Source organism: Protopterus annectens, chromosome 13.part0 (genome assembly GCF_019279795.1).
Source record: "Protopterus annectens isolate FY-2018-M chromosome 13.part0, PAN1.0, whole genome shotgun sequence".
Classification (NCBI taxonomy): domain Eukaryota; kingdom Metazoa; phylum Chordata; order Ceratodontiformes; family Protopteridae; genus Protopterus; species Protopterus annectens.
In genome coordinates, this window is record NC_056747.1 from 343,347,234 (window position 1) to 343,365,352 (window position 18,119).

Sequence of the window (18,119 nt, forward strand, 5' to 3'; positions counted from 1 at the left end):
TAATATATTGCTATAGAACATTATGTTACAGGCGGTAATAGATCTATTTTCAACATATGTATACTGACACATAGAAAGTCCCAACCTTTCTAATTCTGACAATAACTTATCCTATATTACCTTCTCCATTATTTTTCTACAACATGAAAGTAGGCTTAAGGGTTTACATGACTCTGGGTTTGTCCTACTCCCCTCTCCCTTACAGAAAAACAATACTTTAGAACTCAAAAATATGTTTTTTCATTATATCTTTCTTTTACAAACTATTTTAATGTCTCAAAATCACTTCAAGCACTTCTTTTAAAATGTTAATATGTTTCCCACAATATGGTGGACAATGGGGCCTGCCTAGGTAATGTGATGATGTTCTCTTGCTTTCATTCCTTCTTCCCGGAATACATTTCAAGTCCTCTTTTAGTAGTCATGCTAGACATAAGGAACAGATGTTGTCTTCGCATACCAGTAAGACAGAATGACAGGAGGGTGATGCACTTACGTAATGCACCTTCGGTAACAGAGTTATGTTTCCTTGAGTGAGTCTCACTTATGCGCCTGTCAGAGCTTTTTCTATGCTATAAATACCGGTTAGGTACTTCTAGCAAAAGTACTTAAATAGCAGGCTTTTGTAAAGGGATTCTTTTGTATTTCTAAAGGAAATGACAGACCTTCTCCGACACTCTCATCCCGACATGTGAAAACTCTCACTGCAGTAAATGATCCCTGCTGTATCATCCACAGGTGACAACTGCTAAATGTTAAAGACTCCAAAATATATCTATCTGCTGCTTCCCAACGCCTTCAGTGGGAAGTTTTTTCTCTCTCTCATAAATGATGTAGAATTAAAAAGTATTTTAGTCTGTTGTGTTTAGCCCCTTTTTTTTCTATTTTGTATTTATTTATACTTTGTTAACGAGGAAAGTGAACTGGTCCTAGGACCCTTTGCAAACATGATACGGAAATGGTTTCAGGATCCACAGTAGGATTTTTGAAAAGGAACTTGTGAGAGTCAGGAACCCTGTAATATCTATCAGGTTTTTTTGGAAGCAGGAGGTAAAGAGTCAGGGGTCATGCTAGATTCTGAAAAGGCATCCTCAACAATGTCCAGTACAGGAGGTATAGCTAAAGGCCTGTGCTGGGGCAGGATTAAGAAATCCCTAAGCCTCTTTTCAGAATCAGAGAAATCCTGACTTTCCCAATGAAAAAGCTCCCTGAGAGAGTATGCATGGCTTCACCAAAAGAGAAATCCTCTTGGGGGGGGGGGGGGGGCGCAGAGGGAATAGAGTCCTCAGCATCAGAATCCTCATAGGTAAACAAGGGTAAATCCTGGTCATCAGAGGAAACAGAAATTTGAGAATCCTGGTGAGAAGTACCATAAGCAAACTCAGTCCTAGGCCTCTTAGAGAGGGAAGGTTGGCTTCCCCCGATTAACGTAATAAGGTCTTCAGTCCTTCTTATCATTTGTTCTTTAGGCATAGAAGCCTGACCATGTGGTCTGGGCGTCAGTTTTCTAGGCATGGTTCGAGTTTTAGGCCTTGAAGAAGAAGATGGCGCCAGTTTAATTTGCAAGTCAGTAGGCCTGAATACACCCTCAGAAGCCGGTGCCTGCACAGCAGCTCTGGACCCATCCAAGGTAGAGACATCCGCAGGTTCCACAGTTGAAGCACCTCACGGCATACTGGACCCCGAATGGGTCTCAGCAGAGGCCTGTGAATCTGAAGTAGCAAGTATCAGGGGCTGCGAAAGCGTCTCACTGACTACTGAACTGGGCGGCGTGTCTCTGTCTTTATCTTTGCGTTTCTTCAGAATGTTGGTAGTCAGATGGCTTACCAAAGACATATCAGGATAATTGAACACAGCACCAAAAAATTTAGAAGCGCAAATATACAGACAATGGATAGTTTGTGGTTTAAATAAGGCACAAAACCGACAGCGAGGTACGTCGTGGTCAGGGCCTAGGCAAGGAATACAGTATGAATGAAAATCTTTATGAGGTATTTGCTTTCCACAAGAAATGCAATTATTTACTTTTACTGACATCGGTTTAGAGCAAGAAAAAGTTCCCCCAAACGGGTACTTAGCTTTTAGTTGAAGATTACGGTTCTGAAACTTGAAAATTAAAATTTCAGGAGTCGGCCGACCGGCACTTGCGAACTGCTACTGCTTCGGGCACCGCACGGCAAGAAAGACTGATGTAATGACATCGGCTGCATGTTTTATACCCCTGATGTCACGGAAGAAGAGACAGCAACCGACACAGGACCCAAGACTTTGTTAATCAGGCCGACTGAGGGCTACCTGCAAGCAGATAAACCAAATGTAATGACTGCAACAGTGAAACACAAAGAACATCTCTAGCTATCTAACAGTTGTAAAAACTACATATAAGCTATTAACAGCTGCAATACAAATGCTATATAAAACTGTGAAAAAGAGAAGAAAGTACGGATCACTTAGCTGATCACTACAGATCAAGATCTATTTGTGATGGCTACAAACTACATCTACAAGGGAGGCTCACAGGAGATTACAGGAAAGTATGAAGGAGCTGAACGCACTAGCTAATGGCCAGAACAGATCTGAGAAGGGGCTGAGTTCTCAAATGCCAGATCAGACAGACTGATGAAATAGGACCTACACACACATACCCTGTAGGTAAGGATATAGAAGTTCATTTCAAAAATAATGGAAAATCATTAGGGCCAGAGAGCCTACAACAAAATTAAACAACAAGTTTGAAGAAACACAAAGGAATAATTCCTCCCCATGAGGCTGATCATAAACTGTGGACAGAAACAAATAGGGGAAGGAGCTTCATATATGTTGGACACAAGACAAATGAAAGCACCCACTGATCAATTTAGGGTCCACCAATGGAACAGTATGTAGGAAGATTGTGAACTATTGGTTAAAACTTGGTGTATAGGTTCAATTAAAAGTCTTAATGCAAGAGAGGACTATCTGCTTGTTCTCTCTCTCTCTCAGACAGGCAGGAGAGGTTGTCCCAAGTGTGTGTGTCTTCATAAGTGCATTTGTCTAGGGGAGGTTGACGGGGAAATGGCACAGAATGATGTCTGTAGCAAGGCACCTCCTGGAGCCACAAACATGCTTTGCTCAGTAACGTCATTCAACGCTATGTTGTTGAAGGTGCTAGCAGGGATAGAACCCATAAAAAAGTCAACAGCAGTGAGGTGGGACCTTTTGGCCTTGTCATCTACCCTTTTACCCAAATGGACAACAGGCAAGTCCCCAAAGCCTAACGTCAATGGGAAAAGGAAGAAAAAAATGCCATGCAATCATGTTTCTCAACAAGAATGCAATGAAGAGGACTACCTTCAAAGAGTAAAGAACTTCAAAACCTTTGTCTTTAAGATGTATTAGGTGGCAGCTTATGCCTGCATTTCCCCTATGGCAAGGCATGCTACACTTACAATTCTGCCTTCCAGTTACAGCAACAGAATGAGTAATGGTTGAAGGAAGAAATGGACACTACTATGCTCCAAAAGCTGTCGCTACAGCATGCTAATAATCGTCCCATTTCTCAGTTGTAAAGTAATAATAATAATAATAAGTCAGTGGTGCAACTGGAAGTACACTCACCTTTGGTGCAGAATGCTGTGGGCTCTATTCTCACACTAGGTAAAAGCATTGCTGATACTGAATTGAGAAGAAAAGCAAGAAAAAGTTTTCACAGATGAAAAGATTATTTCTACAACTATCCAAAAACTTTTTGTAGATTCCAATTAAGACAAGACAAACTTTTTCAAACGCAGTCAGAACACACCCTGGGAAAAAAGTCAGACACACTGGCTCCATTCTCATTACTTTTACGCAAGAGGAGTTAGGAAGTACTTGCAAACAATCCCACTTTGCAATGACCATTACCCAACAGTCATTCAGGGTGTATTAGTTTAGTCAAAGTACCTTTGAAAACCTGTTTTCCTGGCCCATGATGGATATACATAATAGAATAATTATCCGTATTTGCATAAAAACTGTACAATGAGCATGAACAAACTGAAATGATAAAAAAAAAACATGATTTGGTTTCACAGTTCCTATTTACTATTAATATAAGAGCATTTTAACAATTCTTTCATTGTCATTATGACCATGGATCACCCTAGTACTAAAATGATTCAAGCACATAAAGGAATCTACTAAACATGCATGACAAAGTTATTAAGAAATTAAAGTACTTCCATGTACTTTGCAGCAATTACAAATGAGACACAAAGTCTCTGATGCAACAAATACAGCACTGCTTTTCATCCTTCTCCACTCAGCAAGTACAGATTTCTTTACTATTCAAATAATCTTATAGCACAATCCACTCCTGCTCTATATGCAGCATTTCAAATTATTTATTTACTTATTTTTTTTAACTGATACTTAACTTCTATTTGCCTTTAAACTCTGCCAACAATATAATCAGTTCCAAATTCACATTAACTATCTGTAATTCTGATGATCGTCTGCCTAAGCAGTCATCATGTACCCTGTCATTACGCTCCTTCCAGTACTGTTATAAAACTACTACCTTCAGTTCTCGTTTCCTACTCTTGCTGTGCTTCTACAACTGGCCACCACCAAATTCATTGCATCTAATGAACTCCCTTTTAAGTAGTAGTCATTTTAGCCAGTCATCTTAAACCTTCTCCACTTCTAGTGCAAATACTTTCCCTAAATTCTAATTTTATACAAATAAGTCATTTCTGCTGCCATCTGAAATAAAATCTTACATCTGTATTTTACTAAATGTTTTCCTGATACCATTCTTGAAATTAAGTCAATCCACTTGGGTGCTTACATCACAGGCAAATAATATGAAAACATAAATGTGTTTTAGTTACAAGTACTTAGAAAATTAGTTAAACATGTTCTGATTTCCTACCTTTTGTAGTCTGGCCACTTTCTCATAGCAGACATCCAACTCTGAACGTAATGCCCGATTTTCCTCAGTAAGGATTTCTACCATCTGTTGGGCTCTGGCTACAATAGCATATGGATCTCCTTGCATTTGTTGGCTTGGGTGAGGGGAAGGTGGAGGTCTAGGAGACATGCAATACAGATCGCTCTGAAACTGTTGGCCGTGATGAATTTGAGACATTCGGAAGGGCTCACCGTGATGCAGCTGGCTTGGAGGTGGTAGCTGCTGAGAGCGAGGCAACATGGAATGATAGTCACCAGGGAATTGCTGACTGGAATTAAGGGGCTGCTGATGCTGGGGAGACATTGGTCCAAGAGTAGACTGTAGATAGGAGGCAGACCCAGTAGAAGTCAGAGAGGAAGTGGGACTGTGAAGATGAAGCCTTTGCTGAAACTGTAGTTGCTGGTGAGCTGGTACATCCTGGTTTTGCCTGCAAAATGAATAGTGAGTGAAACTCATGTAATTTGAAATAGAGTCTCACACTACTTAAAAATATGTATTGAAAAAAGCAACAAGACAGAAAGTTTACAGTATTTACATCTCAATTTAGCTCTTTCCATATTCCATGAAAATTAATGCTTTCTGTTGTCTCAAAGTATGCAAGTAAAGTAAGACTGAATCTATGTAACATAACTTTCTTTACAATGATATTCTGATGTTTACATGTGTGCAGCTGAAAACTGAAAGCTAAGTGATGCAATGCATTGCTACTTTTCAGTCCTTACATTTGTAAACATTTTATTAAAGCACAGCCCAAATAAATGTAGTACATCCCTCTGTGATGACACTTTATGGATAGCATTAAGGTACATCCTCAGATCCACTTCATGCTTTAACCTATATTAATTTCACTGAAGTTTAACTACAGTTTACCATCAGTGGCTTGAGTACTGGACAAATACAATTTTTTTTCTACATAGTGTCTTCTTCTTCTTTCGGCTTTTCCCGGTTAGGGGTCGCCACAGCAGATCATCTGTCTGCTCATGATTGGCAGTGGAGTTTTACGGTGTCGAGTTGCCTGCCCGGCGCCCAACCTTCACAGAAGGCACACACACAGTCACACCTAGGGCCAATTTAGAGTGACCAATTCACCTACTGCATGTCTTTGGGATGTGGGAGGAAACCGGAGCACCCGGAGAAAACCCAGGCGACCACAGGGAGGACAAACAGACTCCACACAGAAGGCACCCCAGCCGAGAATCGAACCGGAGAACCTCTTGTAAAGGCTGAAAACAATCGTCAGTGGTGTCAGAATGTTGTTCAGCACTTTATGCACTATGTTTTGGTGCTAAAGAAACTTGTCATCAGTAAATTACCTTAAAAAGCACCTTCAGCTCTGTAGAGTCTCTATTAGACAAACTTCAGCAGTGTAGAGAGTACCAGAAAGGAAGTTTACTCTACTTGTGCAACTAACCCATAAAAACTGAAAGGAAGTTTACTCTACTTGTGCAACTAACCCATAAAAACAGAAAGGAAGTTTAAGCAACTAACCAGCTGCTTAAGGCTAAGACATACTTCGACATTTAAACAGCAAAGAGCAAAAAACAAAACTCACTGTAAAACTTTTTAGAGTGACTTTACAGATTTGTGCTCCCATTCCCCTGCTTCTTATCTACACTACGACTGCTATACTTCAGAGTACGGGGAATTCTACATGGTACTGCAATCTCAGACACTTATATATACAGTAAAAACTAGTTACATTTTCCTTTATGAAGCTGAACCGGATATCCTCAAATTCAAACAGGACTCCTTAATCACTTACTTTCATTTCCACTCCTTCCATCACCTCTTCTATTATAGCTTTTAACCACGCTGTAAGGAAAATACAGTTGTGCATACTTAACATAAATGTAGATGTTCGAGTGTATTCACTGTTGCAGTCCAGTCTTAACTTCTGGGATTTCCCGCTACGGAAGCCCTTGGCTGGCCCAACTATCAGAGAAAAATTTCCCTCCTCCAGGAGCCAGCAGACCCCCTATCCAATGTCACTACACTTGGGTATAAGGGGAGTCGGCCGGCACCATGACCTCAGTACTCTTCTTTCCCCTACAGGTAGGAGCCCTCACACGGACCCGAGGTCAAGAGTCTAGAACCCTGAAGCCCAGGGAAAAGGAAAGTTAAAAAGAGGATTAATGTGACTGAGACGGAAATTGTCCCAGCCTAACCTGTAAGGTGGGAGAGGAGGGTGGGAAAGAATACTGCAACAGTGAATACACTCTAGCATCTACATGTATACTAAATATACACTATTGTACTGTTTTCTTTGTTGCAGTCTTAACTTGTGGGATGATTCCCAAAGTTGAAAGGAAAGGAGGATGGAAGACTAAAGCGAAGTGAGGATACCCTGCAAGATAGCAGTAACAAATCCTGTTCTCGACTTGGAGAAGGCAGAAAGGTGGTAATGTTTGGTAAAGGTATGCACTGAAGACCAATGTGCAGCCTCCAAAATGTCTTTCACAGGCACCGCTTTAAGAAAAGCAGTAGAGGTAGCAGTAGCCCTGGTGGAATTTATCCTCACAGCATCAGGGGTTTTCTTTTTATGATGGCTATAACAAAAGGAAATATAGTGTGAGATCCATTTTGAGATGATTTGCTTAGAAACTAGTTTCCCCTCAGGGCTAGTAGCAAAGGCAACAAACAGTTGGTCTGATTTTCTGATAGTCTTGATTGTAAGTAGTAACACAGCTGCCTAGGTACATCAAAGGAATGGAGTATCCCTTCCTACTTGTTTTGGTGACTGGGGAAGAAAGCAGGTAAATTTATGGCTTGATTTAAGAAGGTCTCTCTCACCACCTTGGGCATAAAGAAAGGGTTAGCTCTCAGTGAGACTATGTCTGGATGGAAGTTGAGCAATGGCTTCACAGACATGAGGGCCTGAAGCTCAGAAACCTTTCTAGCAGAGGTGATAGGCAACAAGAGGGCAGTTTCTAGGTCAAAAAATTTAACTCAGAGGTAGCAGCTGGTTCAAACAGTGGAAGGGTAAGTTTTCCCTGCACAAAATTAAAGTCCCAAGGTGGGACAGTAGCCTTTCTGGGTGGCCAGATATGACCTACCCCTCTCAGAAACTGCTTCATGAGGGATGAGAAAAGATGGGAGGCTGAGCAGCTATGTAGGCCGAGATAGATGAAGGATGAATTTTTATGGAGGAGTAAGAGAGATCTTTGTCAAAAAGGTTGGCTAAATGGCCAAAATGGCATGAATCTTGGCTAGATGACGATTTATTGCTTTTAGCATACACCAAAGGGAGAATATTTTCCATTTGGCGGAGTAAGATTTCCTTGTACTAGGTCTTCTGACCTCTTTTAGAATATCCCAGACCTGCTTGCCACGGAGAGGATCCTTCCATGAAGTTAAGGTATCCTCAATGCTGACAACCTGAAAGGTCTGCAGGTTGGGTAAGCAGTCTTGTCCTGTGTCAATATATCTATTGTCTGTGGCAGCTGCCATGGTTTTGTGCTGGTTAGGCTGAGTAACAGAGTACCGATGCTGTATGGGCCAATTTGTGCCTATTAGTATCCTTATCTTTAGCAATACCCTGTGAGCAGAGATGTTGGCGAGAAGGCACTGAGAAAGAGGCCTGTTCAAGTGAAAGAGAAGGCATCCATCTTCCAGGTTGACTTCATTCTGCCCTGGAGCAAAACTTTTTCAAATGAGCATTTTCCTTGGTGGCAAAAAAGATCTATCAGTGGCACACCCCAATTTTTGGCTATACTGAGAAATACCTCCTGATGCGGCTGCCACTTGTCAGGGTCTAAAAGGCTTCTGCTGAGGTGATCTGCTAGTTGGTCGTGTACACCTGGCAGGTACTGAGCAATGAGATGCAATCCCAGGGAGTGTGCCATTTCCCAAACATCCACTGCTAAGCAGCAAAGCGGGTAAAAGTGGGTCTCCCCTGCTTGTTTATGTACCACGTAACTGTGGTATTGTCCGTCTTCACTACTAGTACTCTTGGCTTCCATTTCTCTTGGAAGGCTATCAGGCCATTTTGACTGCCATAAGTTCCTTTAGATTTATGTGTTTGAGACCGAACTTGGGAGTCTCACTTTCCTTGATTGTATAGGCAGTTGCAGTGGGCTCCCCAGTCTACTTCTGATGCGCATGTTCTCAGACTTCGTACCTGAAGAATGAATCTAAAAGGAAATCCTGGGTTGAGGGAGCAAGCCTGAGTCCACCAGGCAAATTCCTTCCTGTGGAAAGGAACCAGTTTTATCTTGGCAATGAGAGGGTGTGAATGCAGGTGAATAATGAGGATAAAGGAGGCCATGTAACCCACGGTCCTGAGGTACTCCCTGGCTGTGAGGTAATACCTGATCATGATATTTCTGAAATACAGGTCAGGAAAGATAACTTGTCTAGGGGTAAGAAGGCCTTCTGGACAGCTGAAGCCAGTAGGGCCCACAGGAGCATAATCCTATTTGAGGGGTCTGTTTGAGATTTCCGTACATTGATGGTGAACCTCATGAAGGTTAAAAGATTCTGGTTCTAGTCCTATTTGAGTTTTTTCAGGTTTGTTGCCTGGATAAGGCAGTTATCCATATAACGGTAAATTTGGATCCCTTTTGTTCTGCAGAAGACTATCAGCAGGGCTAGGCATTTTGTGAAGACCCTGGGAGCAGTAAACAAGCCAAAGAGCACAACACAGAATTGATAGTGCCTGCTACCTGCTCTGAAGGGTAAGAAGCTTTGCTGTGATTCTTCTATGAGAGTATGCAGGTATGCATCTTTAAGGACTAGAAAAATCACTAAAGCATTTGAAGAGATCATGGACAGAAGTTTGGAAAGGTTAGCATCTTGAATTTTCACACCTGGAGTTATTGGTTTGAGTCTTGAGAGGTCCAGTATTAGCCACAATGTGCCTTCTTTTCTGTGTGCCAGGAAGACTGTGGAGTAAAATCTTTTTCCTTTTAAGTGTTGTGGTACTGGTTCCACCAAGCCCTGAGTGCATAGCAACTCTATCTGGGTCAATGCCTCTGATTTTTGGACTGGTGGAATGTCTGGGAAGCCTAAAGATTTCAAGGGTTGCTTGAATCTGAGTCTGTAACCCTTTGATATACTGTTTAGTACCCACTGGTCTCTAGTAATGAGAGCCCAGGTTTTGTGGGATAGTGACAGTCTCCCTCCTAGCCCAGGGGGCAGGGCTGGGGAAGGTAAAGGGAGGGGAGAGGGTAGGGAGTACCACAGACAAGTCATGGTTACTCCCTGCCGGGGGCCTGTGGTCTTGAACCCTAACTGGCTCTGAATGCAATTTCCTGGGCCTTTGTTGATATCTTTGGTTCTTTTCCCTATGTGGCTTTCTTTGCCTAGCTTTAGATTGGGAAGGAAAAGACCAATGCTTAGTAGGATATTTTCTGGTAAAACATGAAGGTTGGTCTTGAAGAAAGTCCTCAACATTCTGCATGGATTTTGCTTTATCTTCCATTTTCTTGAGTACAGCCTCAGCCTTGGGGCCAAAGAGAAAGTCCTTGTCCAAAGGTGCATTCAGGAGGTTGGATTTGACATGCTCTGGAAGAGGCTGCTCCCTCAAGCCAAGCATGTCTTCTGATCACAGCCGGTTTTAGGCACCAGTGAACCCTGCAGTCGCTGGGGGCCCCCTGGTCCTGGGGGGCCCCCAACCACAGCAAGTTACCTTATCTTGATATTTTGTAACATGTCTGTCAAACCAACAAAAGCTAGTACAGCAATATTGTATACTTAATAAAGCAGGTAAGTAATAATAACTCATAGTTATCTTCAAAATTCAAACATCTTTAGTTATAGTAACAGTATTTTGTCAAGTAACAAGCTTTACAATTTCATTACATATTTTACCAATGACATAATGCCCTGGCCTAGGTTAAGCCCTGATGGTGGACATCCTCTTCACTAAAAATTAACAACATAGCCAGTTTTAGGTACCTGCAATAACTGTGGCTGGATGGGGCCCCTTAATTATCAAGGACTGTGTGGGGGCCCCACAAAAACTGCTGTTGGTTGGGGAAAAATGAGAAAAAATGTATTAAGTTTCGATTACACTCTTTAACCTGAACAGGACTGTGATATGACCCGGTTAGGACAAAGCTGTAATGAACATAAGCAAAGTAATCACTACAGAGATCAGCAGCCCAGGGTGACCGATCTCATTGCAAACTGTGGAGTTTAAGAGCTGATGCTTCTAATCTTCAGAAATGGTTTCTCTTTCAAGGTTTTTATACATACTGGCAGAACAACTGATACTGTAACTCTAAACATCTTTGCTGAAGAATTCTGTTCGGTGATAAAAATAATAGCATACATAATAAAGTCTCAAAATGAGGAACACATTTTATATATACTCTAATTCATTTAAAAAGTTACTGTAATAACACATTTTGCATCAACATGCATTTTTAGACAATAAGTGTAAAACTCTGATGACTGGATTTATTGTGACAGAGCAAAATTATGAGACAAAATCAGGAATATCTGTGAAATCAGGGATATTGATACGTATTAATTTACTCCTCACTGAGGTAAATAAAAGTGACTTATCCCTGTTGCTGTTTGATGACTGCTAAACGCAGTCACTGATCTTGTGTAGTAGTACTAGTGTTGTACAATGTACTTGCTGAAATAAGTACAAAATTAGCATTGCTGTAGTGTGTGTGTGTGTGTGTGTGTGTGTGTGTGTGTGTGTGTGTGTGTGTGTGTGTGTGTGTGTGTGTGTAAAAAATATCACAGATTTTTATCAATGCACATATCCAATAATGCCGGAACACACACATTATTCTTCAGGGTATCAATAAAAATGTAGCTAACAAGTGATTACATTTCAAAAGTAAGGCATAAAATATATCTCGGACCATTCAGACACTTAGATCTAGGAATCTGGTGGCCCCCACTCCCTAAACTGTATAAAGGAATACAGGAGGCTCCCTTAATCATCCTTGACTGTGGGGACCCCAAAAAAGCTGTTTTTGGTTGAGGAAAAATGACGAGAAAAAAATGCTTTCATTTTCTGATTGCACTCTTTAGCCTGGATGGAGTTATGATATGACCCTGTTAGGATAAAACTGATAATATATCCTTTGTCCTCAACCACAAACATTCTAAAACATCCCTGCTTAGATGTTTGTGTACAGAAATTTACCGTAGGTTATGAGGGTGCTGGGGATTGTGTAGTTATTTCCTTTACTTTTCTAACAGACCTCAGAGGTATACAAAGAAGGTTACTTTAGCTCCTGTAGGGGCAGTGTACTGCCTGGTAGCAGCAAAGTAGAATACATTATTGCAATCATTATTTATTTTCACTTTCCTCACAATTCAGACATCAGGCACATATACAGCTCGTTGCCTTTGGGGGTTAGGATCGAAGAGTAAGTAGGCATGCTATGTATATATATTTCAGAAGTCACTTGAAATATATGACTGTGGCCATTTGAACCTCTGCTTTCATCCCAGTCTAACACTAGAGGGTTGCATAGGCAGTGACTGTCTTTTTGGGAGGATTAGGGAGGCAGGCAGTATTCCCGTACATGATCTGTGTATCCTCACAACAATTGACTTGTTAATTTATTTTGAGCTACTATTTTTGTCAGCTTTGAATTTTAAGCCTTGGATACAATTTGTCTTCATTGAAAGAAAAAAATAAGACTGAAATTCTTTTTTCTTACTCACGATTTTTGTTTAGGCCACTTTTGGATTAAAAGGTTGGGAAATGCTCTAGCTTCTGGGGGCACCGGCTTAATTAAGTTATTTCCTAAATGGTTATTACTGTGCTGTCTTGGTCAAGAAAGTATATTGAAAAGACTGAAGGAAAACTAAAGCTGAACAGCAATACTGAATTTCTTTCCTTAATCATTTCTGTTCAAGCCATAATTGGGTAAAAAAAAAGAAACTTAAAAAGCACTTTAGAGCATATATAAAGTTATGGCTTCTTGAAAAAGCTGAAGAAAAAAGGTAAAATGTGAGAAATGGAAGAAAAAAAAAGTATTGTGCATAAGTGGGAAGCCCAACATGGGGGAAACTCTGGAGGGTGTGTTTTTTTTTTTTTTTTTTGTTTTTTTTTGGCGGGGCCTGAAACAGTAAGCAGTGCCTAGGGTTCCATTGCACATTAGTTCTCCCCTGTACATAGAGTTGTTGTAATATATCCTTGTTACACATAAATGCCAGTAACTGTAAAATGTCCCTCTGTGAGATGGGCCAACACAGTGTGATATGTATGCCTGTTGTAATAAAATCATTGTAGCTACAGGTCAGTCTGTGTGTACTACTCCTAAAAGCCTGCAGCATGAACTAAAAAGATGGATAGAAGTGGTGGCAGTGACAGGGTGATACTTAGACTGAAAAGTGCCCAGGGGGCCCCCAAAATGCTTACACTGGCCCTGCTTCTGATGGCAGAGCATGTAGCTGCACCCCTACTGGAAACTTCCATAACATCACAACCACAGTGCAGGGAGTGTTTTGCTACCCGAGAACAGGAATTACAAAGGTCCAATAACTCTTTAGAGACTTTTGTTCTCTATGCTCATCAATTTCTGCTTCATCTGACCCAAAACAGTATTTAACCATGTGAAACTGGCAATTCAACACCCTCATAGCGAGGGTAGTAGATGTGTAAACCTTGATGCCAAATCTGTCCAAGGTCTTACTTTATCTGTGGGCAAAAGGTTTTTGGAAGACCTAGCTTTTGCTACCTAAGGGCCAGGGGTCACAACCTCAGCATCTTCAAAAGGGTTGTTGAAAAGATGTTTGTGTAAATCCAGAACCGTATACTGTTGGGCTTTCTAGGAACAGGAAGCAGGAAGTCTGGTTTTAAAGAGGAGTCCTGAAAAACATCATCCACCACCTCTAAAACAGTAGGTATGACTAGGGGTTTGTGTTCAGGGAGGTTAAATTCCCTAATTCTTTTTTTTTGAGCGAGGGTAGTTTTGAGCTTCCCACTGGTAGGGTTCCCTCAAGGTGTGCAGGGTTTCCCCAAAGGGAATATCCTCAGGAGGGGAGGCTGATGCCAGGTTCTCCTCAGAGTCTGAATCCCAAAAGGAGGCAATGGAAACACCTTCTTCAAACGTAGAGTCCTCCTGGTCAGAATAATCATCTGACTCAAAGGGATCAGAAAGGTCTTCTGGAGGCAGGGTCCCTTTTTCTTTTACCTGGGTAAGACTCGGGGGGAGTCTGTCTGGATCTAACCAGAGGGATTTAGGTCTTCAGCCAATCTCACAAGATCCTGTTAGTAAGCCTGGGAATGGGTGCCGGTAGGCCTAGGCTGGGGCTGGGATGGAGCCACTTTTTTACAAGTGGCCTTAGGTTTAGTTCTGGTACTGACGGCTGATGGAGAATGGGCACCTCATTCCCACAGCCAAAAAGCTGCTGCAATGTAACAGAGATACAAAAGGCAGTTGTCATTCTTAGCAAGGTTATCAGAAGCAGGGGCCTGCAAAGCAGTCCTGGACCCAACCAACGAACTGAGTCCTATGGGCTGAAAAGATGGCAAGGGACCATAAGGCATATCAGAATCTGAACGGTTCTTGATACGGGCCTATGTTACCACCTCGGTTGTGGAAGGGGGCGACTAAAGCACCTCACCCTCGTCAGCGATAACAGGCTTAGGAGGACTGGCCAACAGCAAGCAGGTATCATCTGAGGACTTAAGCCTGGGGTGTTTTTCCTCATCCTTTTCTTACTTAGGGATATCTACTTCAGACTGACTGGCAGACACCATAGGGTGCAAACGCTTCACAACTCCCTAAGCTGTCTAGCCAGAATCTCAGCCCTACACCCAGTGATGAATTTATTAAAACAGACACAAAAACTACAGTTGGGAACATCATGCTCCAGGCCCAAGCAAGTCACACAAAAGGCATGGAAGTCCCAGTGTGGAACCTGTTTGCACAGCGGAAACAATTATTAATTTTCTCTGACATTAGTTAAATGATACGTAAAAGGTTCCCCAATGAGGTACATGGCTTTCTGGAGTCTACGTTCTCTGGTGCAGCCCAACCAACACACTGACTGGCACTCTGCTTTAGTCTCCAAAGGCAAGAAAGAACTGGGCTCATGGCATCAGCTAAGACTCCCTTTATATCCAAGCGTAGTGACATTGGATAAGTTGCCCACTGGCTCCTGGAGAAGGGGAAGTTTTCTCTGACAATCAGGCTAGCCAAGGACTTAAATGTCAGGAAATCCCACAAGTTAGGACTTAAACAGTGGAAACACGAAGAACATCTATAAGACGTACCCTAGGTTTTACTATCCATACAGTTACCACTTTTTCTCTTTTTTTTTTTCTCATCAGTAATGCATTCCATGATGTCAGTAATAGCAGTCTCTTACAATAATTCACAACAGGATGTGCACAAAGCTTGGTTTACTCCCAGCGGTCATGGTCTGATCGTGATGGCAAAGTCAACCATGGATAAACCAAGCACTGCACATACACACATAGCCACAGGTTATTTGACATCTGTCAGTTTTCTGCAATATAATGCAGTTGTATTTATTTATTTTTTTAATTTGGGCATTTGTGTATGCTCTTACTTTATTGTAAAAAAAAAATCAGTTCTGCACAAGTTCACTTTGATAAACTGCCTTATTTTTCTCAAACTTTTAATTCAAATTGTAGACAATTAAAATAAGTGGAAGAACTGTAAAGCATAAATCCTGCTTTACTAATTCAATTGTTTTCTACTTCTTGAAATTAAATGTTTTGTTAAATAAAATAAGAGCTAAAAGCAGCAGTATTATAAACCAAGATCTATTAGCAAACTTCTGTAAAAAATAATGCAGCTAAACAAGAGCAGGGGTTCAGAGAGCTGAAGAGTAATACAAATATAGAAGAAAAGGCATTACGTTTTTGTCATGGCTGTTTTTTAGTAGTAGTATGTGACAAATTAAAGAATAGTATTTTTTTTCTCAGACTCTCTAAAAATATAAATGGGCAGTGTAAACAGACGTGGTTTTGCTAGGGGCTCACCCATGTAAGATTTCTACATATAGGCTACATATCTGCGTCTCTCTAGGCTTGAGGAGAAGACGAAACAACAACGGAGTTTTAGGAAGCAGCTTACTGATGGTGACTTTCTTCAAAGAGCCTTCAAAGGTAAGTCAACTTGTTCTTAAAATGGTAACGTCAATTAAAGTAAAACAAATGCTAGAAGAAATACCTGGAAATTAGTTGAAATTAAAAAGGCACTGAACTTAAAGGGCAGCTTCAAAAATAAAGGTTTCAGTTAGGAAACAGATAATGACTCTTTTTTTTTTTTTTAAATCTAAAACTAGACCCATTATTTTATGTGACAGTCAGGTACAAGAATACAGAGCAAGAAAAAAAAAAAGTTTAAAATTGTAAGTTAGTTTTCATGAGCATGGTAGATAAGTAAAATACACTTACCATAAATGTAGATGTTCGATTGTATTCACTGTTGCATTCATCACATTTGGGTTATCTGCCTGCAGGTAGCCCTCAGCAGGCCTGAATACCAGAGTCTTCAGATTCCTGCATCGGATGCTGTCTCTTCTTCCACGGCATCAGGTAGTCAGGGTTATAAAACATGCAGCCGACGCCATTACATCAGTTTTTCTTGCCCCAGATGTCAGGTGATCCCACAGTGGGAAGCAATTATATGTTATGGTACATCTCCAACCAGAAACAAATACACCAGAAAAATTTAAATATACCAAACAAGAAGGAAAGGTAGAGCCAAGAGAAGTCGGGGCTGGAGGAAGGGTAACCAGGACTGCAACAGTGAATACACTCGAACATCTAGATTTATGGTAAGTGTACACAACTGTCCTATGTTCTTCGTGTTTCACTGCTGCAGTCATCACATTTGGGTAGATTCCCAAAGCTAAGGAAGGGAAGAGGAAGTTAAAGAGCATTAGGGCCAGCTATTAAGCCCTGCAAGACTGCAGTGGCAAAACCAGCTCTGGATTTGGAAAAAATAGGCATGTGGTAATGCTTGGTGAAAGTATGTACAGAGCTCCAGGAAGCAGCTTCTAGGATGCCCCTGGTAGGGAGTCCTCTGAGAAAGGCTGCAGAGGTAGATGCAGCCCTGGTGGAATGTGATCTTATCCCCTGTGGGGTAGGTTTTCCATGGTGCTTGTAGTAGAAATGAATGCAATGGGCTATCTATTTGGAAATGGTTTGCTTTGAAATGGCCTTCCCCTCAGCCCCTGCAGCAAAGCCAACTAGCAGCTGTTCAGATTTTCTGTGAGGCTTAGTCCTGTCCAAATAAAATCTAAGTTGTCTGTGCGCATCCAGAGAGTGTAGTATTCGTTCCCCTTTGTTTTGTGGATTAAGGAAAAAAGTAGGCAAATGAATGGACTGCTTTAGAGCCACAATAGACACCACCTTGGGCATAAAGGAAGGATTTGTCCTGAGGGAAACCCTGTCTGCATGGAAGATAATGAAGGGTTCCACTGCAATGAGGGCCTGTAATTCAGACACTCTTCTTGCTGAAGTGATGGCTAGAAGAAAGGCTGTTTTCCATGAAAGGAATTTCAACTCTGCTTTTGCAGCTGACTCAAAGGGGAGGGGAGTGAGCTTTTCCAATACAAAGTTAAGGTCCCAGGTTGGAGTGGGGGCTCTCCTGGGGGGTCTTAAACCTTTGGCCCCTCTAAGGAATTGCTTTAGCAGGGGATGAGAGAAGAGGGGTGGGCTTAGTATTATAATGTGGTGAAATGGCAGAGGCATGAATTTTAATTGATGAGAAGGATAGGCCCTTGTGGAGCATTTCTGTTAAGTACTGAAGAATATGAGGTAAGCTGGGCACCATTGTGTCCATCCCCTGCGTCCAAGAACAGTATCTTTTCCACTTTTCAGCATAGGATTTTCTAGTACTAGGTTTCCTTGCCTCCAGAATGACATCTAGTACCTGCTTACTGAGAGATGCTATTGGAGACCTCAAGGAATTAGCCAGGCTGGAAGGTTCAGGGTTTGAAGGTGAGGGTGCAGAATCTGGCCCGCCTGCTGGGACAGCAGGGAGGGGGTCTGAGGCAGGTGCCATAGTTCCAGCAGTGTCATACTGCGCAAGAGGGCGCATCAGTGCTGGTGCGACAAGTCTGGTGCAATCAGTATTGTACTTGGCTTGTCCTGTTTGAACTTCAACAGAACCTTCGAGAGGAGAGGCAGAGGGGGAAAGGCGTAAATGGAGAGGCTTTCCCAGGTAAAGGACAGGACATCCACTTTCCAAGCTTGAGTGTGGGGGAGTCCTTGTGCAGAATTTGTTCAATTGGT

General features: G+C 41.7%; 1 protein-coding gene across 2 annotated transcripts in view; it reads right to left on the reverse strand.

Moving 5' to 3' along the window:
* Positions 1-18,119, reverse strand: part of AMOT (angiomotin) — a 1,515,905-nt gene that overhangs the window by 859,283 nt on the left and 638,503 nt on the right. For both annotated transcript variants that reach the window (XM_044053958.1, XM_044053957.1), the window contains one exon: positions 4,892-5,357. In XM_044053958.1, the coding sequence (XP_043909893.1) occupies positions 4,892-5,357 (466 nt within the window). The remainder of the gene's footprint in view (positions 1-4,891; positions 5,358-18,119) is intronic.